The following is a 27,015-nucleotide window of genomic DNA, read 5'->3' on the forward strand; positions in this document are numbered from 1 at the left end:
GATGTGAGAGAAATTAATTAAGTTAGAAAAAAAACCAAGAAACGTATTCGTTTTAAGTAAGTACTACACAACTATTTTTTGATTTTTAGAATCGTATTCTAAATTTGCATAGATCTCTCAGATATTTTAAATATTCATTAAATACAAAATTTCAAAATATACATAATTATTATTTTTATAAATTTGAAAGAGAACATATTTCCCTTCGCTTAAGAATTAGGTAAATAAATCATAGGGATTGGTTGGTTCTATATTCAGATCCTTTTAAATTTATCGCCCCCAAGGAATTTAATTCAAATCAGTTCAACTTTTGCGCCAAAAAAACTCAATGGTTCCGATCCTGGGTAAGAAAAGATTTTCTACCATTGGGTAGATGGTCTCACTAAAATCGACTTTATCTGCGACCGATGATAACTGATAAAAATATCACGATAAAAATATTTATTTTTTCGCAAAATATCGATATATTGGTATTTTGATATATTGTCGACATGACATCCCTAAGTTAATTTACAATTTACAGTACAATGCGATAGCTGGCATCCACTTTCGGCCCCAAAATGTGCGGTTAAAATCCCCCCGCGAACCGCAAAGCGGCGGAGAAACGTCGGACAAAGCGACAGAGAGAAGCGAAGCGAGAAGAAGCAGGGAGCGCTAAACAAGTTTGCGTGGAACGGAACGAAAAATTGCGTGAAAAGAAGAAAGCCACAACGAGCAGCAGATGCAATAATGTTTGTAATGTTTAAACAAATTCGCCGAGGAGCTGCGGGTTTTTTTTGAGTCGTCGTCGTCATCCGTGCGTGCGTGCGTGTGTGTGAGTGTGTGCATGTGTGTAGTTGTGGAGGAGTGGAAATAATGAGAGTGTCTCAGTCCGAGTGCAAATGAAGTTGGCCAAGCCCAAAACGAGAATTAATTAAAGCAACTAAGAAAAGTGCCCGTGTCGCGGTGGAGGATTAACTACGCCCCGGGGTCAAAGAAAAGAAGAAGCAGAAAAACAAAGGAAAGGAAACCGATCGTCGGCAGCAGGACGAGGAGAAGAAGCAGAGGCCAGTCCAAAATGAGCGAGGAACTGAAAGTGGTGCTGCGCCGCAGCGAGCAGCATTCCGGTTTCGGGTTTTCGCTGCTCGGAACGACCGGACCGCCACATGTCATCTACGACATCGTCGAGAATTCGCCGGCAGCCGATTGCGGAGCGGTAAGTGAAACATACACATACATACTGTGTGTCCTTTGTGTGTTTGTCATTCCATTCCCGTCTGGGACAAACACCCACCCACCCACTCACCCACCGGTGACCCCCGCCCATCTATGACTTCATCAACCACCGGGCAATGAAAACAGCAAACAGCAACAGCTCCCTGTTGGCCTCACTTTTGGCACTGTCACATTTTCGTCTACAGTAGAGCCTCCCCAAAGAAGACAGCGGAAAGGCCTTGAGACTTTCTAGGAATTGTGTATAACCCTGCTGTTTTATTTTCAATTAAATCTGGAGTGTTCAAAATAGCAGTAGGGAGTGTTATCATAACGAAGGATTTTTGTTTAAATATGGATAACACTAAAAACAACTCTCAAGATTACATAAAATCCTACTAGTTTTGAAATTACAATTTCCCTAGAAATATAAGTTTCTAGCTTAGATTCTCCTTATTTTCTGTAAATACAGGCGTGTTCAAAATAATAGTAGTGCGGGTGAAGGATTTTTGTTTAAATGTGAATATCATTAAAAACAACTCTTAAGATAACTTAAACATAAATCTTACTGGTTTTTAACTTACAATCTTGGTTGTTTCTAGATACAAGTTTCTAGTTTATATTCTCCCTATTTTCTCTTGATACAGGCGTGTTCAAAATAATGTTTAAATACTAATATTATCAAATGCAACTCTTAATAAAATAACTCTTAAATAAAATAAAATTCTCCTAATTTTAAACTTACAATTTCCCTAGAAACAAAACAAGTTTCTAATTAAGATTCCCCTGGACGCATTTTTCTTGGAATCGTTTTTTTTTGCATATTTTTTATTACTGCTCTAGTGAAATAGTTAAATGCCAAGAAATTATATTTGTTTTTTCCCTGTTCTGACCTTTTCACCCAAAACAGATCTTATAACTCGAAAAATTCTAATACATTTTGATTCAAAAATTCTAAAATATTTGAATCGTCAAAGTCTAAGCTTCCCAACGGGCGATACAATTATTCATAGCGTTTTATCTAACTGAAAGTGCATACGTACATAGATAAGAGTAGTTTTTGTGTGTCAGATGGTTGTTTGAGTTTCAGAAGTTGGCCCGTATGCAAAGCGACCCGCCCCTCGTCTCTGGATAAGAATATTTTCCACTTTTCCACTTTTTTTTATGGTGATGACCATGGCTGTCTGGCGTATGTGAAAGCATTTCAATTTGCACAGCGGCAAAAAATAAGCGAAACGAGAGTCCTCCGTTGGCGTGTCATCATTGTTTGCCGCCCGTGATGTCATCGTTGCTTTAATTGACGGGAGGGGGGTGTCTGTGGGCAGGGGGGGGCAGCACACAAAAGACACTGTATCAATTTTCTGGCTTGTTTTGCTTTTATTTACTATTTACTGTCATCGCATCTCGAATGTTTAGAGCCGAGTGCAAAAGAAAACAAAAGCAAGTAAATACAGGGAACAAAGTAAGGCAAATATTTTTAAATGAAATGCCAATATGTTGTCTATTCAATTGTTTTTGCCCGTGTAGAGATCAATTTATTGTCAATTTAATGGAATTACCGACCTAATGATGGCGGGAATTCTTGTGATATAACAACTTTTTCTCCCACAAGTCAAATAACAAAAGTTATGGTTAAGATTCTAATGAAATATCCTTATCCGCACTAGATAGGTCATCATTTTATCTTATCTCAATAAATTTCAGTAAACATTTCATGAAAAATAGTACTATTTCGTAGCCTATTAGCAACTCGGATTTCTTGGAATAAAATACTTGGCTGAATGCACCCAGCGGATATTGGATAAGAATGGACTTGGAATTTACGTGGGGCCCATTTCAATTATTATCAATTTCCCCGTGCAACTCTAATTCGAAAGAAGTGCAACGCAAAGTTAACGAATCGACAAAATGCAAATGCAGCGCTATAAAAAGCCATGCAAAGACAACATTTTAAAAATAAACTTACTCATACTCAGATACACAGGCAAACAGACAGACTCAGACTTACTTTGTAATTATCGGACGTGGCAACAATAAACGATTTACACGAAAAACCAAACAGAATTCTCCGGCTTTGGTTTTTTTTTTAAATTTATGCACCCGATCACCAAAAACTTGGTCTCGAACAAACAAAAAAAAAAAACAATAAACGAAATGCGTGAAAGCAGAGTGCAAAAAACGCGTTGGGAATTTTAAATTGTGGAAATTATTAAGTAATTCCACACAAGCCAGGTATGACGAAAAGCAACACAAATGCACCGGGGTAATTGTCTTCAGGCAACGAACTGACATGGACACACAGATATAGCTATATATTGTATATATAGATGCAGCGGCACGCACTTTTTCAATTTCTTATCGCTTTCGCTTACAACTTGTTGTTATTTTTGTTGCCCGGCTTGTTTTGTGGTTGTTTGACTTGTCTTCTATCTATCTATCTGTCGCGCACTCCTTATAAAGTGGGTGTGAAAGTGTCGCTTGGCACTTTGCGTATCCAAAAAAGATTATAATAACACACTCCTTAGATTGGTTCGGAAATTACTATGCTCAGTTGCTAAGCAGTTCTTAATTATAATAATTATTGCCTTGTTTTTTCCTAGTTGTAATCATTTTCATGACAATCCCCAGTGGGTTCAGTTGGTTATAGGAAATATATTGGTTTTTATTTTGTTAAAAAAAGGAAGGTTTATAGAAATAAATTTCCATTATTTCGACTCATAAATACATTTCAAAATAATACAAAATACACTTAGTTTTAAAGTATAAAGTGTATAATCTTTAATACTATGTTGCACTAAAAACCCTCCCTCTTAACTTGAAGACCTTAATGAGTAACAAACACGTCGGCCCCTCGAGTGCAATTAATTTTACTTTTTATATGCCGTCATTCTGGTTGCGGTACAATTTTATTTTTCAATGAATGCACAAACATACACACACTCTCAACTGGGTGTGTACCAATTGTATGTACATGTGTTTGTCCACGCTGTCGTCGGTTCCCAGTCGGAAGTGGAACGCATCCAGAAGGGATGATGGATAGCATCCAAAGCACCGATGCATGCATGCCCGATCGATGAACTTCTCGCTTCCTTTTTACAGCAAAGCGGGACAAAATGGGTGCTATCCGATGAAGCGCTCCTGGAGCGCTCCTGGAGCGCTCCCTTTTCATGCATCGGCCATGGGTTTCAACTTCGGGAAACGTTCGGGATTGGTTTCCATTTTTCCCTTCCAAAAGATGCGATCCAGAACGCATCTTTTGGAATGCTTTTGGATGCGTTCCAAAAGATGCGTTCTGGATCGCATCTTTGATGTGCTTCTGGATGCATTCCAAAAGATGCGTTCTGGATCGCATCTTTTGGAGTGCTTTAAAATGCGGCTTTCACGAGTGAAAAAAATTGGTCTACTTGATTTTTTTAAATTTCACATTTCTTTATTTAATTTTATTTTGTAATTTAAATTAATTAATAAAAAAAATGAATACAATTACACTGCTACTGCTTTCCCATCATCCTCAGTATCGTCTTCCATCTCGTTGTCCTTGTCCGGTCCTTTGTCTGCACTGGTCGTCGCCTTTCTGCGTGTAGACTCCTTATACACCCGGTTTTTTTGCCGAGTAAAGGCTGTTCGCAGGTCTTTAACAAAGTCCTCCTGCCTATACCCTTCCCTCTTCTGGGATTCTGCAAAATATAGTGTTTTAAAATTTTGTTAGACGAAATTGCCAAATTAACATCAACAATTTTTAACACTTACCGTACAGAGCTTCGTTCAACGCAGCAAATGTGGAGAACCCTTCCTTTTGCCTACAATTGAAACAAAAACGGCACTTTTGTTACACAAAAACTAAAATTAAATTTAATACTTACAGTTGTTGATGCTGTTGTTCTTCCGTTGCACACTGGGCCAGAAAGTTAATTTTTTGGCCAAAAATCTGTAATTTCTTTCCTAGGACAGTTAGAAGGATGCAGTTTTTTGCGTTTTTTTCTTAAAAGATTGAACTTTTCAACGAACTAAAAGTAAAATTTCTTGGAATTTTATATGTTTTTTAAATTTTATTTTCCAAAGTCGGAAAATTTTGCGTACTTTTCGGTTTTTTATTTTTAAAAAAATAACTAGAAGACGCACTTCTTCCATTTTCGAAAACAATAAAGTATGAGATAAAACAAACTAAAAAAAATTAACATCACTAAAAAATATTATGTCGTTAAAGATTTATGAACCGTTTAAAACTGCAACTTTCGGAGACTCCCACATCAACGTTTATCAAACAATCGATTTAAAAAAATTTTCTATTTTTTTTTTCTTGTTATTTCTTAAGTTTTATATAATCAAATTATTAAAAAAAATGGTTTTAAAAAAATTGTTTTTTAAATTGTTTAATGTTAATTTGACATATTTTGAAGTCATCACAAAAGTATGCTACATTTTTATTTGCATAGTCCTGATTAAATAGATAGATATAGATTTCGAAAATACCATAATCGATTAGTGTACGTAAAAAGTAGATTTTAGATGTTAGTCACACTAAAATCAATTTTTTTCGCGCAAAATGTTCACTAAAACCTAAAGAAAAAAAGTACGGCATACTTTTGGGCTCTCTTAGCTAAGCTCTTCAAAATAGCTTGACTTCGAGTTAAGCCTTCAATTAAAACTTAAATTACCGAAAACTAACGCAAAACCGCATCGAGTCGGTGGGCTACGCTTTTAGTAAATTGATCAACGAATTTTTTTTTGAAGAAATAAACTAATTTGTGGATGGCACTCAAAGGCACTTGAAAAGCAAAGTACTCATTTGCTAAAAAAAAACCGTAAGAATCAACAAATACATTTGTTTTAGGAAACAAGTAAGACATACGACCCATATTATATTTTTTATTGGTTGAAAGTAATCACATCTACAAGTTTTGTGAAGAGTCGAACAGCTACATCAGCGTCTTTAACTTCAAGATTTTTTTTCATTTCCATCAATATTTGATGAATTTTCCACTTTGAAAATATGGTAAAAGAAACCTACTTGCCCGAATTCTTTGAAACTTTGGCATAAATTAGTTTAATGTATTATAAAACGTAATCCAAACTCAATTTGGTCATTTTCTTAAAAAAGAAAAACGTATTTTTGGCCAAAAATCTGATCGGCTGGCCCAGTGTGCGTTGTCAAAAATCCGTCCATGAGGTCATGCAAAGAATAAAAACAATAATTAGTTAGTACAATGTTGTGAAAAATTCTTATTCGGCACACTGCAGGTACAGTGAACCCCACGCATAATCGGACACCCGTTTTTTTCTATCATAAATCTGCTTTATTTAAACATTAAAATGTTATTTATTAATAACATATAAAATAATTTAAGCCTGCCGCTGACAGCTCTAAATATTTTAACAAAAACAAAAAACCTCCATATTTAAAACACAACTCATAATTGATTTTAATTGATTTTTTACACGTGTGTTTTAAATATGGTGGCTATTAATAACACTAAAATTGAAAAAGGAGCCAAAAAAATTGTGTTTCTTTTTTTTTTATGATTTTAGAGCAGTTTCATGATAGAAAAAAAATGGGTGTCCGACTATGCGTGGGGTTCACTGTATGTACAAACACTGTGCATAGGTAAAATCCTTAAACAACGCGATGCAGTGGCTGAATAAGAATTATTTTAAAAGCACTCTGTTTATTAAACACACACCCAATTATTTTTGTTTGGTTAAAAAAATTAAATACACTTTTATTTGGTTATGGCTATTTAACCTCGTTAAGAATTATTATTTTTTATATTTATTTTTTCCACTTATCACCGCACTATACTTACTTGGCACAAAAAAGCACAATGGTTTGTTTTTCAAGAACTATAAACAAATAAAACGATTAAAATTGGTTTAACCGAAACATCAATTACACTTAACTTGTCAAATTCCAAAAAGCAAGTGACAAGAAATGCATAAGAAACGAAAAACCGCGCGCGTTCTTGCAATGTCTCTTTTGTTCTCCTCATTTGTTTTTTTCAAAAGTACCGTTTCAAAGTTTATTATTTCATATTTTCCTTTCCAATGGATGCACTCCGGATGCATTCCGATGGATGCTATAATTGCACCGATTGAAAAAAAAAACGAACGATCGGCAAGCGTTCGGGTTTCGGCAAGGGTTCGGCTGCGACGTACGAGAAGCTACGATTGCACGGATCGCTCCCATTTTGCCTTCCAAAAGAACCTTTAGGGGAGTGATGACTTGGGTTGCATCTAGAATGCATTCTGGATGCTGTCCAACATTGTATCGCATTTTTACTGTGGACAAAGATGCGAGCCGGATGCATTCCGGAAACCGACCACTCCCAAACTTCCGACTGGGTTGTCTCTTGTCGCCTTCGCTTTTCCATTTTCCATTTCCACTTCCATATCTTCTCCCTTCTTTTCTTTTCTTCTCCTCAGTTCGCTGCAGTTGCTCTCTGTTTGTTGTTGTTTGCCCATCCATTTGCTTCGCGTTTGTTTATTTCCCTACTTCTCCAACTTGAAATATCAAGTATACTTCATACTCGCGCGACAACAAAAAAAATGTCTGTGCGTTTCGAAGTGACTGAGTGGCAAATTGTGCATTAATTGCGCAAGTTGAGCAAAGTACTCACTTTTAATTCTATTTCAATTCAGAGTGACTTTAGAAAATACAAACGCTTTATAGGGATTTTTTTTTGGCATTATAATAAAATGTTTTTTAACTGGCGATTTTGGAGCCTTCACTGTAGCTACTATATCACTAGAAGAAAAAGGACAAGGAATTCTTGTGTTTAAATACCCACGCCAAGCAAAAATGAGCAATTAAAAAAACAACTTCGTTGTTGATGTTTTCGGAAATTATTTATATTTGTTTAGTCATTAATCTTCTGGGGTGCCAAGTAATTTGCTCTCTCCGCGCCTTTTAAAATTATTTTTTCCCAGCATTTGGAGGAAAAGAATTTAATATTCGCATTTTTTAGGGCAAACAAAAAATAGGAAACAGGCAAAAAAAAGCCTTTTAAACATCAGATATGTATGTATGCCTCGACAGAATTTTTTTTCCGCTGTCATTTGCTCCTCCTGCGAAATTTGTAGGTTCTTTTGTTCTCACTGGCGTTGTTGCAAAATTCTAACGTTATGCTTAATTACTCGTTAACTGGAAATGACAAACGACTTTTTGCTGTTGCCGCTTTTGTTGTCATTGTTCCCATTGTAGTTGTTGTTTTTGTGCGGCTCCGCCCGCTGCTAGCAACAAATTAATTGCCACCGACAAGTCGCAGACAACAAAAAAGACAGAAAAGAGAAAAAAAACTAAAAGAAGCTCTTGGCTCTTAGCTATTTATTGATTTTCCCCCTTTGGAATGGAATGGAATGGGCATGTTTGCTGTTACGATCCCGATCATCGCTTTTTCTCCTTCTCCTCTCAAATTGTGGCTAATGACAATTGACACGTTCAAGAAGTCCACAACAATAACAGCACAAAGTCGAGCAGGTCGGCCAACTTCAAGCTCTGAAAAGCACAATCCAACAACAAGCATTCACTCGATTACAATTGCGAGATAGAAGTAAATGTCAAGAGATTGGGATACCGCTTTAACTTCTGCTTTTAATGCCCTTTCAGAGGGTAGTTTCGGTTTCATCCGAAGTTTGCAGAAAATGTGTCAAATAGAATCACTTTGTAACTAAAAATACATCATATAAATATAATATCTCTTGAATATATATCTTATTCGATACTAGATAATATTATAATGTCTCAAATAAAATCTGCCTTTCTTGTTTATAGTTAATTTTGCAGAAAGTATGAATTACTTGATTAAAAGAAAATATTATTGTGATGAAATATGTGATGTGTTTATTGTAATAGGGCATTTAAAAAGATCATCTACGAATTTGGCCCTTTCTGTCCATATATTTTTCCCCTCCCGTTCGGAGTCAAAAGTGCAAAAAAGTAGAATAAACTCGCTTTAATTGAATTACAAAAGTAGGAAAATTGCGCACGCGTTTATTAAGTTGGTTTTCTTGCTGCCTTTTGCTTTCTGCTCGATGGACGGCAGGAGGCCCAGCCCAACTAAATTTAACCGGGCTCAGTTCAGTTCCATTCGACCCGGCTTTTCTTGAGGTTGAGCTTCGGGGGTGGTACCTTCTCCCGCTGCTTGGAGGTGGAAATGGAGTGGATACTCCAAGAGGATGACGAGGAGGAGGAGGCCTGAGGTGTGCGAGTGAGTACTCTGTGTGCGCTCCGCCGCTGCGGTTCGTTGCACGCCACGGCACAGCGAACAGCAGTAGCACAGCAGCAGCAGCTACAACAGTCAAAGAAATAATAAGAACAATAAGTGCATAAGGCACTCAGCTAGCCAACGTTCCAGAGATGCCAAATAAAATATGGAATCACGGTATTAATGTGCCAATAACTGAGATTAACTCGAGATCTAACCTTCAAAAATAAAATTAATTTAAAGTTATCGAAACAAGTACCAACTTATTTACCAAAATTTTAATGTTAACTGAAGATCAGTGAACTCGAGATGCATGACTATTCATTTGTTGATGCATCATTCAAAAACGCATTATTATTTTAAACAATATTCGTCATTTTAAATATTGCAGCATTAAATTACGCACAGGTACAGCTGTAGATTGTTGATTTTTGGGTATTAGTCATAAGTTATGACTCATAACTTTAAAATAAAATGGAAAATATTTCATAGAAAATGTACCTTTATCATTTTTTATTTGATATATAATTTAAAACATTCTAAATATTTTTAAAAATATTTAAACTATTCTTTAGTTTAACATATAAACACTTTCTTAAAAATAAAAAAAAATTTTAAGGATAAAGATTCCTTTTTCCTACTCTTGAAACTATCCATATTTGGCTATAATCTAGCCATTTGGCCACCTCTTTCGTACTGGCTGACTCAGATTCAGATTCAGGCATGCAAAAAGTGTTGTAGAAAGCTTAGCGGCGAGCGGTAGCAGTAAACTTTGCGCTAAATCTCGAGCATTTATATTTGGCGTTGTTTTTGTGCTCGCTGGCTGGCTCACTCATTTATTTGCCTCTTGCCACTCGCTCGTTCGTGTGTGCGTCCAAGCATTGCCAAAGATGCAACAAATGCAGCACACACAGGGGCAGCAGCCATTTTGGGCGGGTGCAGTGCATCCGAGTCGGAATCCGACGGTGCTGCCACTTGGCGGCTGTCTGCCTGCAAATGGAGTGGCAGCACTTCTTGCCCCATCATCCTATCTCATCTCACCTCGCCCCATTGTTTCCTTCCCCTTTTTTGTTTGGAATGCTCAATTAGCCGGCTTGCTTCACCTAACCCCCCTTCACCTAACCCCCCTTCATCAAGTTGGGTATTTATCCTCCCTTTTTTGCGACTTTCTGGCCCACTTTTGCAGTTTTACCAAGGCGAATACAAATCAATAACAAAAATAAACCTAGGCACACTGCGTAAAAATTATAAATATATGAGGGGAAATACTCAAGGAAAAGGTTATAAAATTAAAATTAAAATCGAAATGGATAAATTAACTTTTATCTGAAAAATATCATATTTATCCGATGTGATCCTCTATGATAATTTACTTATATATTATTATTATTATTACTTATATATTATTTACATTGTTTTTCGTGAGAGACTTAATTTTAAAAGTTTCCTTCAGTGTAGCCAAAAGTCCAATAAAACACACACATACAAAAACTTTTTGTTTGAAAAACATTTGTTGTTTGTGTCTCTACTTTTCGTTCTTGTTGCAGTTTCATTTTTATGCGTTTTGCACAAATGCAAATCGCGCACGAGCCGCACTCACACATCGTCCGTAAATTCCACGGTTCCACAGACACTCACACAAACATCCCGTCCATTCCGATTTTCCGGCATGGAAAGTGCGCACATTTTTCGGATATTTACAATGCAGAAAACATAAAATAATAGAGGGTAATAAAGCGGCTAAACATTTGTTTAAGCTTGCGAAAAAATAGCTCGTGACGCAATCGATACTCAGCCTTGAAAGTCAAGACGAAGCGAGTGCAAGTTGAATTTAAAGAGAATAAAGCTACACACAAATATTGGTTATTTCTTAAAAAATATAATATATTAAAAACTATTTGTCTTTAAGTATATTATTATTATATTAATAAAAAAATGTACCCCATTAACAAACTGTTAAACAGCATGCAAACTTTATAAAGCAACTAAAATGTACAACATACAAAATTTCTTACGATACAATTACTAAACTTTGCCCCACAAAATATAAGATAAAGGGCAAAAATTCAGCGAAATCTGTGTCCGTTATAAAGGCAAGCTTTTTAATTAGCCAGTTAGAAATTAAGCAAACAACCTGCCCCAGAATCCGGACAGAGCGCATCGAAAAAGGTTTAGCTTGGCCATATAAACGTATGTATCTGTGGTGACAGGGCGTGAATCACTCAATCTACAATCTCAAGTTGAGCCATTGGCATAGTTCTGTGCAAGTTCGCACTTTATTAACATAATGGGTCGTTGGGTTCCCAGCCCCGGAATTATTTAGCTAAGCGGCGTAGCGATAACATCTCCATCCTATCGCATCGCATCGCATCGCATCGCATCGCCATCGCCATTCAGACCATTCACCGACTTCCGATTCCCGCGATTACACAACACCCACCGGAGCATGATAATGAAATAAACCAATTCATGCTAATTTGTTGCTCCCCCTCTTGTTATTTGGTGCAAATATGAAAGGAAATCCACAATGAATGTGCCTGCAAGGTCGTCAAAATAAATAAAACAGCAACCGAGCATGGGGCTATATGATGATATGAGGGGGGAGTATTGGCTTGTGTGCTCTTATTTATATTTTATTTGATCTGTTATTGTCCGCGGGCTAAGCACATGTTTATTAGTTAGACATGATAAGAGATATCGCCGCATTGAGCCAGAAATGGAACCCTTTGCGCCATAACTGAAAGTCGTTAATTGCCGGTGAGGGAATTAAATACTCTTGGGGTCTAATGGGATCTAAAAATATGGGTTATAAATTTCCCTTTCCTTTATTTTCTATTGTAAAAGTAGAAGCTCAAATTAGTGAAATTGCCAACTTTCCACTTGCCTCCCGTATTTTTCCGTTTCACCCATAATAAGGGGGTGTGATTGATGTGTAGTGTAAACCCTATACCACTAAGTGCCGTGCTGAAAGCCAGAACGGGTAAACAAAGCCAGCGAAGCCGTGTAGAATGCAAATAGACCAAGAAGTGGCAAAATCATTAGTCCAATAACAGGCGTTGAATTGAATGAGCCATAGGTATGGATAGCTATAGAGGTCCCAAGTGTCTCACCTCGCCACTTGTGGGTCTATCAACACTACGGCTTTTGCGCTACGGGTCTCAACATTTTTTCCGTTGAGTGCGTCATTTGTGACGCCCACGTGGAAAGCGGACGACTGACTGCCGCCTGCCCCAACATTGATTTTCTGGGCTCCGGCGAAAAAGAGGTTAGTGGGTTTTCCCATTACTGCAGTCTGTCAACGACTCTGCGGCAACAGACGACCGACCATCCATCCGTATATTCGTATATCGTATAAAGTATAACGGTGAAGGTAGTGCACGGAACCGTGACTAGGTCGTCGTAGTCGCTAATACAATCAATCAATTGCCTTGTTTACCCCCACACAACCACACAGCCAAGTGGGCGTGCTGTTGTTGTTGCTATTGTTAATTGATATTGGTTTAGTTCGTGTCAATAAACCGTCATTGAACCAAAATCAAAACATACACAAGGAGACCCCCGAAAAAAAAAACGTCCATTGTTCACTTGGCATTAATTTGAGACTTCAAGTACTCGGTAATTGAAAGCCGAATGTGACGTGACTGCTAAATAGTATCTGCATCTGGTACTGGCTTTATCAGCCTTTATGCGTCCACAAGCGATTATTGGGAATTAGGAATTTCCTGATAAGCTGTTCTTTATTTGCATTAGTGTCGTGCACGGATTCCCTGAAGGTAATTCCCGTAAACACTTGTTGTAGAGTAAACATGGGATTCCATTGCCAGGAGGAACCAGGGGGTTCTGTGAACTCTTTTTCCAGTTACATACTTTTAAAGTTAGAAATATTGAACTTGGGTTCCCAAGATACAGAAATCGAATAGAATGTATTTCCTTGCAAACAGATAATTATCAGTTTTTGGCATTCGTTTACGTTGTAAATGCGAAAACCATGAATGAAAAAATAATGTGCATAAAGTTAGCAATGCAACTTTTGAAAAGGCAAATTTTTTTCTATCGACAATTTGCCGTTATTTATCCGTAAATTATTCGTGAAAGAAAAAAATTTGCCGCTCAATTATTTTTAAAATTATGAGATGTTCTGCTAAGTTGATATCAACTTAGCAGAACACCGCCACTAAAGTTCAAAATTTCCAAAATCTTTTCTAATGGCAATTTGCCGTTATTTATCCGTAAATGATTCGCGAAAGAAAAAATTTTGCAAGAGCAACAAAATTTTTTCTTTCGCGAATCATTTACGGATAAATAACGGCAAATTCCCATTAAAAAAGATTTTGGAAATTTTGCACTTTAGTGGGGGTGTTCTGCTAAGTTGATATCAACTTAGCAGAACATCTCATAATTTTAAAAATAATTGAGCGGCAAATTTTTTTCTTTCACGAATAATTTACGGATAAATAACGGCAAATTGTCGATAGAAAAAAATTTGCCTTTTCAAAAGTTGCATTGCTAACTTTATGCACATGAAAAAATAATCCAATTTAAGCCATCCCCTATAACTTTTATATCATTGCAGAACCATCTCTGAGATGCTTTCTTTTCTCTCCCCCAAAGTGCAGCTTATCCTCTTGTGGTCTTGTGGCATCTCAACGCCCAGTTGACTTTGTTTTCCTTTCGGAATAGGGGCATGACATTGCGGATAGCAAACAAGACGACTTCCGACCAGACCAAATACGAATAGAATTGGATGGGTCGTAAGAAATGCAGGAGAGGCTCTCCTCGATTGTCATTGGTGTCGTTGGATGTGAAAACAAATCAATTCGAACCAATTTCAATTTGAGCAGCCAGTGGTGCAGAAGAAGAGGGGTTAAATGCAAGTCAGGGAGGGGGTGGGGGTCCAGGGGTAAAAATAGGGGACAGAGCGGCAGCCGAGTGTAACTGATTGATTTAACTTTTAACTGTGCAGCCTGCTGGTTGTTGGGTTGCTTGACTAGCTTGACTGCCTGCCCGACTCAGCAACTTTGGCCCCGGGGGGCCCACTATCTCAGTATACAGGGGAGCCTGCTTAAGAAGAATATTTGTATCTTTAGTATGTAAAGTAATAAAATAAAATATATATATTTTTTATATTTAATATGGGATTTTCTTTAAAGCTTGTGGGATATACATATTTAAATAGGTTTCCCTAATAGCTGCAGTTCTTTAAAAATATAAAGACTACTGTGTCAAAAGTGTGACCAATTACAAACTTATTTTTAAAGTGACCATGCTTATCAAATACCAATGTATTTGTGCAAATAACTAATTAGAGTTTCTCCAGACATAGTTTAGGTTACAGGGGTCCCACTGTAATCGTATCTTGTTGCTATCGTTCGCTGCTCCCCTCCGGAGCGTGAAAGTGAAATGCTAAGGCAATTTCTTTGATGGGCCTCCCCGTATGTTTGTATGCACCTGCTGCTGGCGGTTTTAAAGTGCCTAATCGAATCTGCAAGAGCTTCCTCGGCGCTGTGGGCCATTAATCGCGGCTTGTTATCAAAAGAGGCGAACACGTTTCCCAAGTGGCCGAGAGTGGAGTTCCTTTGTCGTGTTATGCAGATGCTGCCACGGGGAAAACATCAAATTTGCATTACGGGTTTGACTTTCTTTTCTTTCTCGCCTAGAAATTGCACCAGGGGGTGGATTGGATGGCCCGGGTGGCTTGAATGTTATGTAACTCCTTCGCTTGTCGACATTTTTGGGTTGGCACAATTAATTTAAACACAGTTTTAATTGAATTGCATTGCCGCCCGCGGCAAAAGCGGCAGTAGTATGGGGCACCCACTCTCTCTCTCTGGCTGCAAAGTTCTCTTTTCCGCTCTCTCTTAGCCTAGTTATCCCCCCATTTCTCGCTCTCTTGGCCACATGCAGACCTCTCTCGTGCAGACACAGAAATCGTGGCTCCCCCAGCGATAAAGTGAGAGCATAAATTAGTGCGACTTTTAGTTTTAATTGCCTCCCGCCGCAATTCGCGTCAAGTGTCTCCGAAGGAAGCACACACGCACCACCAACTTCCTTCAACATATATTGTATAGACCATCCTGTGCATTAATAATAAAAGCCCGGCCGAAGTCAGGAAGCCCCTGGAACTAATTATGCAATAATAGTATAAAGGTAATTTGTGCTTCTTGTGCATTTTCCATGAATCCCAAGGCGCGTGTCGCGTATCCAAAAATCTACGCCTAGCTAGACGTAGCATAGAATATTTATTGAATAATCTATGAGTGCCATCCGGAGGAGGTGAAGGTTCCACGTACCACTCAACCCCGGATACGGACACCGAAAACCGAAAAGCTCTTGTGCTCGTCCGTCGTACGTCAGCAAGTAAATAAGGCGCCAATGTCGTCCCACGTTGTGATTTCATGCTGTTTTCCCTCCGCACTTTCCGCACTTTCCGCATTTCCACGCGCTTCCCAGCGAAGGCCCATCGAGAAGAAAATTAAAAATAGTTTACAAGTGCCGACAGGCGGGGTTTGGCTATGCCTAACATGCGAATAATAATAACAAAGCCAACTCGAGCCGAAGGAAAATCAATAGGCTTTGCGTTGTCAATATAATCGAGGGGCATTGCTGCCAGTGATTTGCCTGCTAAATGTGCCTTCTTCTTTTTTTTTTCCCGTTGCAGGTTGAGGCCGGGGATGTCATCCTCAAAGTCAACGGTACGGATGTCCATCGCTACACAACGAAGGAAGGTGAGTGTCCATGGATTATGGTGGGAGAAAGCTGTTAATAATTAACGAAAACATATTTTCTTAAACAGTTCTCAAATGCCTGCGCCTGTCGGAACAGCTGGTGACCTTGGAGCTGAAGCGAGGTAGGTGGAAATGTATATCAATCTTCAAGGATGCAAACTGGTTTCGAACCAAACCGAACTGAACCAAACCAAACCAAACTGAACCGAACCGAACCGCTCTGTCAATGTCTAGGATTTTTTAGTTTTTTTTTAATGTATGTAAATATGATTTACCAATGTTTGTAGGTATAATATTATTGCATTTTCTAAACTAGGAATTGTATAATATTACCTAGAAAAAGAATATTATATTTGAGTTTTCATTTTTTAAAACAGAATTGAAAACCGAACTGAACTGAACTAAACCGCTTTGCCAATGTCCAGGATTTTTATACCCGTTACTCGTAGAGTAAAAGGGTATATTAGATTCGTGCAAAAGTATGTAACAGGTAGAAGGAAGCGTTTCCGACCCTATAAACTATATATATTCTTGATCGGGATCACTAGCCGAGTCGATCTAGCCATGTCCGTCTGTCCGTCTGACTGTCTGTCCGTCTGTCTGTCTGTATGAACGCTGAGATCTCGGAAACTATAAAAGCTAGAAGATTGACATTTTGCATGCAGATTCTAGGAGTTCCTACGCAGCGCAAGTTTGTTTCAAAAGGGTACCACGCCCCCTCTAACGCCCACAATCGCTTATATACGATTTTAAAAATTTCAATATTTTGGAAAAGTAAAAATGCAGTTTTATTGTGTTTATCAATACCTATCGAAATGTAGAAGAAATTTTTTAAATCGGACCATTCGTTAAAAAGTTACGGCGGATCAAAGTTTTTCTCCATCTCCTTCGCACTCCCTTTAGCTGAGTAACGGGTATCTGATAGTCGGGGCACCCGACTATAGCGTTCTCTCTTGTTTTTTTTTAATGTAAATGGATGTAAATATGATTTACCAAAATTAGTAGGTAATCTAAAATATCTACGTATTATATTTTTGAATTTTTTAAACTAGGAATTTAATAACATTAAATATAAAAAGAATATTATATTTGAATATTTCTTTGGATTTATAAAATAATACAAATGCATTATGAATGTTTTCATATACATTTTTTTCATTATTATTGGTTTTAGAACATTTTTAAACTGACCAAAATTACATTTAATTGGTTTGCATCTTAGAAACACATAATTTAAAAGATAAAATAATACAATTTTCTCTCCCCAGATCCCAAGCTCAAGGCGCGGATCAAAGAGCAGCTGGCCAACACGCAGAGTCCGCACTATGTGGACATTGAGTCGCCGAACATCTACGACTACCACAGCAACAGCACCAACTCCTCGCCGAATCACCGGCCAAACGCCGGCGGCAAGGGGGCGGCGACCGCGCCCTCTCAAAGCGGACTGCGTTCGTACAAGTCGCCCACGCACTTGCCCTCGCTGCGCCAGAATTCGTCGCCGCTGCTGGCGAGTGGATCCACCACGACCACGACCACCGCCACGCACACGCACACCCACAGTCGGAACTCCTCGGCCAGCTCCACCAAGATCAAGGTGGTGGAGACGAGCATCACCACCTCGACCACGGGCATAGTGGGACTCGCGTCACCCACCGGCAGTGCGGGTGGTAATGGTGGTGGTGGTGGGGAGGCCACCTCGCCCACCTTTCGCCCCTCACGCATTCCACAGGCGCTGACCAAATGTGCCGTACCCAAGCCCGTGCCCGTTCTCCATTCGCCGCAGAATAAGCGGCCACGCCCCTCGCAGATCCCGACGAAGGCGTCGAACGGCAACGGGAACGGACACGCCGCCCAGCTGCCTCCCCAGTCGCTGCAGCACTCGAACAGCTACAGCGGCAGTCCGGTGACCCGGCAGCGCTTCACGGACAGGGAGCAGGAGCGGGATCGGGAGCCGGAACCGAACTCGGCGCCACCGCAGCCGGCGAAGGCGCCACGCTTTGAGGCTTATATGATGACCGGTGATTTGATTCTCAATCTGTCCCGGACACCGCAGACCAGCAATCCTCTGCCCGCGCAGACCAAGAAGGTAAGAGACTTCTAAAATCAATTAAAACCAGAGACCGAAAATAATGATAATTTTTTTTGAGTAAAAAATAAAAATCTCCATTTAATGATTATTTTGCAAGCGAAAAAATAGCGCTCAGAAATAATGATTATTTTGTGAGCGATATCATTTTGCTTAGAAATATCACTCAAAGTTAGATCGCAGCCGTCCTACGCGGAATTTTACAAAGATTTAAATGTGCTCTTGTAGGTAAAACCACGGAGCATATATCCAGTTAAGAAAAAATATATTTTTGTATAAACCGAGTTGGATCTAAGTGGAATAGTTCATAACATCTTGTTAAGTCGTTTTACTAATATATTAATGACAAAGTCCTAAGGTTGATACAACTTTTTGTATTTATGCATTTCTCTTGTAATCTAAAAAGCGCGTTTTAAAATCAAAGAAATCACCTTCTTTTATTAACTGGATATATGCTCCGTTGTTCTACCTACAAGCACAAATTTAAAACTTTGTAAAATTCCGTACAGAACGGCTGCAATAGCACTTTGAGTGATATGTTTAAGCAAAATAATAACATTATTTTTCAGCGATATTTTTTTCCCTTCCAAAATAATCATTAAATGGAGATTATTATTTTTTCCTTATAATGATTACGGTCCCTGATTAAAACCAATAATACAAATTCTTTTTTTTTGCAGGTGGACAGCCTCCGGGATTCGCCCAGTCGCCTGGTAAACGCGCGGATTAATGGTGCTTTAGCACCCCGTGCCTCCGGTGAATCCTCGCCCACTTCCTCCTCCTCGGTGGACTCGCCCACCAACACCAGCTCGGATTCGGTGAAGCGCGAGGCAAAGTTGCTGCGGAAACAACAGCAACAGCAGCAGCAACAGCAACCTCATCAACAGCAGCAGCAGCAGCGGGACAGCATCAACAACAGCTACAACCGCAAGGATTCGCTGACCAACGACACGCTGCTGATGTGCGAGGAGCTGGAGCCGGACGAGGAGGGCGAATACGTCCTGGAAGAGGACAATAAGCAGCAGCGACAGCGGCAACAGCAGCATCGCTTCCGTCAGCAACGCTACGAGTACTACCAAAACGAGGACGAGCTGGAGGAGCAGGAGGAGGAGGTGGAGGAGGAGCGCGAGGAGGATCAGACGCACTACGACATCACCAATATCGAGACCTACCAGAGTGGCCTGGGCCGCGGAGACGAGGACGACAGCGATAGGCAGTGTTTGGTGGACGACGACGAGGATGATGATGATGATGCCTACGACGACGAGGAGAACGATGCCGGCGACGAGGATTACTCGACCAATTCGCTGGGTTCCGGTTCGGCGAAGCAGAGATTAAGGGCGCTTAAGCAAAGGACTGCCACCCGCCAGCAGCAGCGAAATCGAGATGCCGTCGACTGCGCCGGACGCTCGGGATCGGGTTCATCGTCCACCACCGTGAAGAGCGAGGCGGCCGGTTTGGGCCTGGACGAGACCTCCTTCTCAGTGCCAACCTCACCGATCTCGCTGTCGACGCCGCTGATCGACAAGGAGACGGCCAACTCGGTGCCCACCAGCCCGGAGCCCAGTTCCCTTGTCCCGGAATCGAGCAGCGGCGGTGGCGCTGGAGCGGTGGTGGTGCGCCGGCACAATGGGCATGTGGTGCGTAAGTGCGATGCCGCTGGTTTCCGCACCAGCAAGTCCGAGGACCATCTGCAGCAGATCCAGCGCGAGGGCATCGCCGCCGTGATACCCATCGATATCGATGAGGATGTGAATAGCTCGCTGAACACGCTGCTGGACACGCGTCAGGACTCGGAGGACTCGCAGGTGAGGCGTCGCCGGGCTTAGGCACTTCCACTCCCATGCAGGATAGTCCACCGGATAGACAGCGAACAGTCGAATTTTCCTTCCGCCAGATCTTCCCCAGAAAACACTCGACACTCGTAGTTGATGAGTTACAAGTGCTTTTGTAGAGTACGGTTTTCGTTAACTGGTTTCTGTAGTCTGTTGTCTATATAGTATATACCTATGTGTTTGCGTGTGTGTTAGCCAATGCATTGTTCTATAAGCCATTCATATCATCCCTAGACCTTTACCTATACCCAAACCCACTGTTTTTCTTGCTCACTTGTTACTTTGAACTTTCCTACTTAACTTAACTTAACTTAACTTAATTACTTACTACTAAACAACTCTCTGTCTATCTTACTCTCTTGTTTCGTATTTCTTTCTTCTTTCGTTCTCTCGTTTCTCTGTTTCCTACTTTGACTCTTCTCGAATCGATTTGATATGCGCAATTTCTTGTCCCCCGTGAGCTTTCTAGTCGATGGCCACTGTAATTGTAAACAACTCGTCAGCGGCCTCGAACAACAACGAGGGTGAGCAGAACGACAACCGCAGCAGCAGTAGCAGCAGAAGCAGCGCCAGCGACAACAATAACTGCAACAGCAACACCAGCGAACCAGCAACATCTGCAACTGCAACTGCAACAATCACGGCTGCAACATCAACGAGAACGATGAACTGCAGCAGCAAATTAAACTATATTTTATGCAAAAAGGTTGCCATTTGCATAGTTGGCATGCTGATTAATGTGACTTTTGATTTTGATTTCGTTTCGATTTTGCCACTTTTGATTTCTTGCCTGCGCTTGGAAAAGTTTTGTATGTAGAAGATGAGAACCTCTCGACACCAAACGCTTGTCCAAAACGCAAAGACACACAACACACGAACCAAATGCATAACACCCAAGTTTCTGACACAGACACCGAACGCTTCCAGCACTCGGAAAATTGTTTAGGACTCCTCAGAGAGATTGGGCAACGGCAAATGGAAATTCGAGATCTGACTAAAAAACCATAGAGCATATAATATCGATTAATCCTTGTTATTTCCATATCACTAATCTCTGGTTTGTTGCAAATCCTAGGCATCGGATCGCGATCGGATCGTGTGGACCTATAATGCGCCACTCCAGCCGCACCAATTGGCGGCCCTTCAGCGACAGCAGCAACAGCAAGAGCAGCAATTCCAGCAGCAACAACAGCAACTCCAGCAGCAACATCAGCAGCAGCTACAGCAGCAACAGCAGCAGCAGCAGCAACTCTACGGTCAGCAATCGCATTCAAATTCACATTCAAGTTCCATTAGTTCGTCGCCCCAGCAATCGGCTGTGGGCAGTCCGGCCTCGCCCACGTCGGTTTCCTCGTCGGTGATGTCCTCGTCGGGCTCCAAGGGCGCCCTGGGCCTGGGCAGCAGCAGCAATGGTCCCATGGCCGCCGCTCAGCAACAACAGCAGCAGCAGCAGCGGCATCCGCCCAGCGGTATTCCTGGTCTGCTGAGCTGCCCAGGCGGAGGCATCGGTGGTGCTGGTGGTGGTGGTGGTGGCAACAACGATCAGAGCGTCTCAGAGGCCATTTCGAATATATCTAGTCCCGACTACCAAGACGACGATAACTTATTAAGCTCTCGCGATATTCTAGGCGGCATGGTACTTAGCGATCCCAGTGACTCGGACTCTACCATTCTCGTCTCGGACGCAGCCGCCCAGCAGCGCCAGCAGCTCAAGCAGCAGTTGCGCGCCCAGCAGCAACAGCAGAGGGACAGGGAACGGGAGAGGGATCGCGATCGTGATCGGGATCGGGAGCAGTCCGAGCACAAGGTGGTCATCCAAGTGCGTGGACTGGACAGCAACAGCAGCAGCGGCGGCAATGGCAACGCCAACGGCCGCTCCGAAGAGGATGTGGTCACGCTGACGGAGGAACCGCTGGGCACGATGGCCATTGGAGTGCGGGACGCCTCGCCGCCCGTTTCAGACGATGGCAGCGATGTGGAGTCCCTCCACTCGTATCACTACTCCCCCAAGGCTGTGGACATGCCCTCGGCCATTCGGCTGGCCAAAAGACTGTACTCCCTCGACGGTTTCAAGAAGAGTGATGTGTCGCGACACCTCAGCAAAAAGTGAGAAATGTGCAACTAATTGCAAACAATTACTAAACTATATATTTTTTCCCACTTATAGCAATGACTTCAGTCGAGCGGTGGCCGATGAGTATCTCAAGCATTTTACCTTCGAGAAAAAGTCACTGGACCAAGCGTTGCGTGAGTTCCTGCAGCAGTTCTCATTGTCCGGCGAAACGCAGGAACGCGAGCGAGTGCTGGTGCATTTTTCCAAGCGCTTTCTCGACTGCAATCCCGGCACCTTCAACTCGCAGGACGCCGTGCACACGCTGACCTGTGCCATAATGCTGCTGAATACGGACCTCCATGGCCAGAACATGAATCGCAAGATGAGCTGTGCGGAGTTCGTCGACAACCTGGCAGATCTCAACGATGGCGAGAACTTTCCCAAGGATGTGCTCAAGTCGCTATACCAGGCCATTAAAACCAAGCCGCTGGAGTGGGCACTGTAAGTGGAATATAAAATGCATTTAATCTCTTTTTATACTCATATTATACTTGATTAATTATTCCAGAGATGAAGAGGCTGGTGATCTGCAGCAGCAAAGAGCCAACAATAGTGCCCTGGGGAATGTGGGACAGAATCCCTTCCTCGATCCCCCGGAACTGGCCACTGCAGTGGAGTACAAAAAAGGCTATGTGATGCGTAAATGCTGCTACGACAGCAGCTTTAAGAAAAGTGAGATACAAAATTTAGCTGTAATGAATATATATATATTTATCAATATCCTTTGTTGCAGCTCCCTTTGGCAAGCGCTCCTGGAAAATGTTCTACTGCACGCTGCGTGATCTTGTGCTGTATTTGCATAAGGATGAGCACGGTTTTCGCAAAAGTCAAGTGAGTAAAATTCACTTTTAAAGTTAGAACATCTAATAACTACCAACTCTATACACAGATGTCCGACAATCTGCACAATGCAATACGCATACATCACGCACTGGCCACCAAGGCCAACGATTACACCAAGAAGCAACATGTGTTCCGCCTGCAGACGGCCGACCAGGCCGAGTATCTGTTCCAGACCAGCGACTCCAAGGAGCTGCAGTCGTGGGTTGAGACGATCAACTACGTGTGCGCGGCTATATCAGCGCCTCCGCTCGAGGGCGGCGTGGGCAGCCAGAAGCGGTTCCAGCGTCCGCTCTTGCCCAGCAAACAGTCCAAGCTGTTGCTGGTGAGTACAGAAAGATAGTTTAATCTACGATTCCTTGTTAATGTTATTATTGTCTTACAGAAGGAGCAGTTAGATTCGCACGAGGTGCAGCTGGCCCAGTTGGATCAGGAGCTCAACGAGCACAAGAAGGGTCCGATTCCCAGCAAAGGTTTGGCTCTGCAGAACTACAAGGAGAAGGAGAGCTACCTGCAGTACGAAGTAAGCTTAAACTCAAGCCTTTTCAAACTGAATATAAATTAAGCAACTTTTTGTTTTACAGCTGAGGCGCTACCGCACCTATGTGAGCATCCTGAGCGCCAAGATGCTGTCAGACCAGCAGCAGCTGGAGTTGCAGGCCCTTCAGCCGACTCCGGCGGCGCACGAGGAGGAGGCCGACACATTCCCAGTGGGCAGTGGCACCACTGCCTGCACGCCACAACCCACGCCGCAAAGTATTAACCAGAAGGATCAGCCGAAGGAGCAGCAGCAACAGCCAACGAACAGGTACAGTCAGCAGCAACGCCCCAGCGGCAGCAGCTCCTCGTCCTCCGGCCATGTGCAGCAGGACATTGGCTGACGCGTAATGGGAGTTTTCTCAGCTTGTGTGGTTTAAGCGATCGCTCCGATCCATTCGTTATATTCTGTTCATGTCTTTAGCTATATGTTCTGTTCCTTCCGCTTTCGTTGTTATTTTGTGTTGAGCTTTCCCCGAGATTATTTCCTTACTGTTGTGTTGTTCGTTCCGCAGTTTCGCGCCCAGGATCTCAGTGTCGTCCAATGTGGGTTGGCGCAAGCTATTCTGGGACTCCGTTTGCTGCGGTGTTCTGTTGTGTTGCTGGCATTACTGTGCTGTTACCACTGTTCTCCCCTAATCCGTTTGTTTAATTGTGTAAATATATTTCGTGTGCGTTCCTTTCGTTTTGCATTTCGCCCGCCTCATATTGCCACATCCCCACAAGTACAAGCTTTAATTTTGACTAGTTTTAACTACGATACGTATAAAACAATAACTGAATCCAGACTTAAGTGTTGCGCGTAGGCAATTAAAACCACGAGGAGACAGAGACCCCTAATGTAATTAGTTCTTATGTGAATAATGGTTTTGTTTTGGATGCAACCACAACCACACAACATGCTGTGAAAACTCAATGAACAATTCGTAATCGATAATTAGGAATTTAGAAAACAGTTTGAAAGGATTGAAGGTCAAGAACTAGTTAGAGTTAACTATAGAAGCCCGTTTTTTGTAGCACTTGTAGTAATCCAAAGTTTTGGCGTTATATATATATTATACAAAAAGAAAATGATGTTTAGAAACGAAATTGAACGAAGAACTGTAGAAAACACAAATGTGGTTCATTAGTAGCAAACCTAAGCTAGAGGCATTCTAAATATACATGCAAACAACATAATCACAAACGGAAAATAGCATTGTACACGTTTTACAAACCCGCACACATCCAGCCGATAGAGATACAATTTTAAGTAGAATCAGAATCAATTAAGCCATCCTATACACACTACACCTACACTAATTGCTGGTGGTTGCACCGATGTACCATATATACGACTCATGCTAACCCCCCGACGACATTTGGTGACCCCGATCCCTAGGTGAACCCAAAGCAGTTGCCGTTGCTCGTTGCCCGTTGCCATTCCGTTTTACCCGTTCAAACGCTACGTTACTTCGATCCACAAGTGAAAAGCAAAACCCAAATGGAAGAATTCTTCAATCTTACAGATGGTTCGATGTCTTCTGCTGCTGTAGCCCCCTCTGGCGGCACTTGATCCATTCGAAAAGCCATTAACCAACTTAGTCTCTTGCCAAGATTTAGCATCAGCATCAGTCAGACAGCCACAGCACACGAAGCACCACTCCAGAGGCTAGTGATCCACTCCAAGAGGTGCTCCTTGTAAATGCCCCGACCCGTACTGACCGCCTGTCTTATAAATGTGAGCAGGCCGAGGCCAAATCTCAATGTTAATTGTTAACTTCTCAGTGTCTAGCTTGGCTTAGTGCGAACCCAAACGAATATCCACCATCTGACACCCCGTTTTTTTGTTTCCAATCACGATTGCTAACCTCGCTTACCGTTCTACACTTGCAGAAAAGAGAAGAAAAAGAAATAATTACGTTTTGTTTCGCTCTTGATTTCGATCATTTCAAAACTCGCATACCAACACACACACCTTCACCACAATCCCCGCCAATTCCGGCCATCGGTAAGTGCCAAGTCCAGATTGAAATTGCCAGCGATTCGAGCTAAGCAAGTAACTTATCTTTTCTCTCCCCACCAGAGAAGCAGGCGATTGAATGAATTTGAATAGAATACTCCGAAATGCCACGCTGCCCTGCGCCGGGAATACAGATCAGATCAGATCCACAGAAACACTCACCCACTCGCATACTCAGCACCACTTACGTCACCACTTACTCCACCACCCACCCACTTACACCCAAGCGTTGCGGCTGTGCCGTGTCTGCCACAGAAGAAATTCGGAATTTGTGCACTTTCAATTACTTGAGACCCCCGTCAAGGGCCAAAAGGGGAGATCATTTGAGATAATTAGACTACCGACTACCAACACGATTATTAACGAGGGAAAGTTTTACGTTTGAAGGTCGTTCATCAGAATATATCGGCACTATCTCGAATTCTTAAGTATAAATCTACTTATCCGAAAGAGGGTACTCGAAATCGGTTTCACCTGATTTAAAGCTACGCGATATATTCGATTCGAATTTGAATTTTGGATTGCCGTTCACATTTGCTTCGCCAAAGATTCTGCTGGACGGCTGTTTAGGAGCGAGAATGAATACTGCTTATACACATAGACTTATTATTACAAGAGTTGATAAACAATACTTACATCATTACCTATGCTATCATTATAAATGATAAAAATAAATTATAAATTATTGAACAATATCTCTACGCAACTAGAAGATGGAGAACATCGGCCGTAACAATAATAACACAATGAGAACGAGGACAAGAGCATTAGCATTAAACCTAAGCAATTACTACCATACCATGTACGACTTGTTTTTGGTCTTTTGCGATACATTATCACATTATCTGTGTAGGTACACTTACTCTAATATTATGTACGGATTAATATATTTATTTAAACACTTATCGGTTGATTACGCGACATGTCCATGTAGCTAGAATATGAAATTGATATCGATTACTGATAGAATGAGAGAAGGAGGAATCAATAAATTTAAATACATCATATATTTTTGAATATATTATAATTATTGTATTGTGTAATTATGTAAATGCAGATTATATAACATTGTTTATATTAATTTTTAACAATTCTACTGAAACGGCAATAAATTCGAAAATACAAACTAACTGAAAAGTGAAAGCAAAGTTGCTTTGCCTGCAAACCAAGCGCCTAAATGTATGCATATTGTATATTTATTTAGTCAAACATTTTAACTGGCTTACGAGGGCATCACTTAGTTTTTAAAGCAATACCCTCCCTTTCGATAACAATTCACACGAGCATTCATTTAAGAAAACTTGCAAACAAATGGCGAGAAGGGAAACAAGATGACGAACGTGGAGACGGTGATTTTTATGTGAACATTTATTACTAACTGATAAGCTTTGAGTAAACTTAGGAAAGCCGTTATACTATGCATATACACATATATATATGAACTATATATAGTATATATGAATGCTCATGTGAGCAACCAAACAA

General features: G+C 41.2%; 1 protein-coding gene across 6 annotated transcripts; it reads left to right on the forward strand.

Annotated features, from left to right (window-relative positions):
* The first annotated feature begins 505 nt into the window (after window positions 1-505).
* Efa6 (Exchange factor for Arf 6) lies at window positions 506-26,535 on the forward strand. 6 transcript variants are annotated; one of them, XR_011419064.1, is made up of 14 exons: window positions 506-1,195; window positions 16,051-16,117; window positions 16,186-16,239; window positions 17,386-18,203; window positions 18,884-20,011; window positions 21,114-22,144; window positions 22,206-22,592; window positions 22,660-22,823; window positions 22,885-22,982; window positions 23,041-23,316; window positions 23,377-23,514; window positions 23,576-23,799; window positions 25,404-25,518; window positions 25,594-26,535. XR_011419064.1 is itself a non-coding variant. In XM_017151957.3 (14 exons), exons 1-13 carry the CDS (start codon window positions 1,058-1,060, stop codon window positions 25,101-25,103), a joined length of 4,590 nt encoding a protein of 1,529 aa, XP_017007446.2. In that variant the 5' UTR covers window positions 506-1,057; the 3' UTR covers window positions 25,104-25,118; window positions 25,150-25,248. The 6 variants fall into 6 exon arrangements, 4 of the variants coding, with proteins under 4 accessions (XP_017007446.2, XP_070072987.1, XP_070072986.1 ...); XR_011419065.1 differs by having other exon boundaries at window positions 25,599-26,535; XM_017151957.3 differs by lacking the exons at window positions 25,404-25,518; window positions 25,594-26,535 and adding exons at window positions 25,037-25,118; window positions 25,150-25,248.
* The last annotated feature ends 480 nt before the right edge of the window (window positions 26,536-27,015 follow it).

Source organism: Drosophila takahashii, chromosome 3R (genome assembly GCF_030179915.1).
Source record: "Drosophila takahashii strain IR98-3 E-12201 chromosome 3R, DtakHiC1v2, whole genome shotgun sequence".
NCBI classification, from domain to species: Eukaryota; Metazoa; Arthropoda; class Insecta; order Diptera; family Drosophilidae; genus Drosophila; species Drosophila takahashii.

Coding starts and splice junctions, on each gene's coding strand:
- Efa6 (XM_017151962.3), top strand. CDS start 1,058: ATGAGCGAGGAACTGAAAGTGGTGCTGCGCCGCAGCGAGCAGCATTCC. Junction 16,118..16,185: donor TCGCTACACAACGAAGGAAG/GTGAGTGTCCAT, acceptor TTTCTTAAACAG/TTCTCAAATGCCTGCGCCTG. Junction 16,240..17,385: donor GACCTTGGAGCTGAAGCGAG/GTAGGTGGAAAT, acceptor TTCTCTCCCCAG/ATCCCAAGCTCAAGGCGCGG.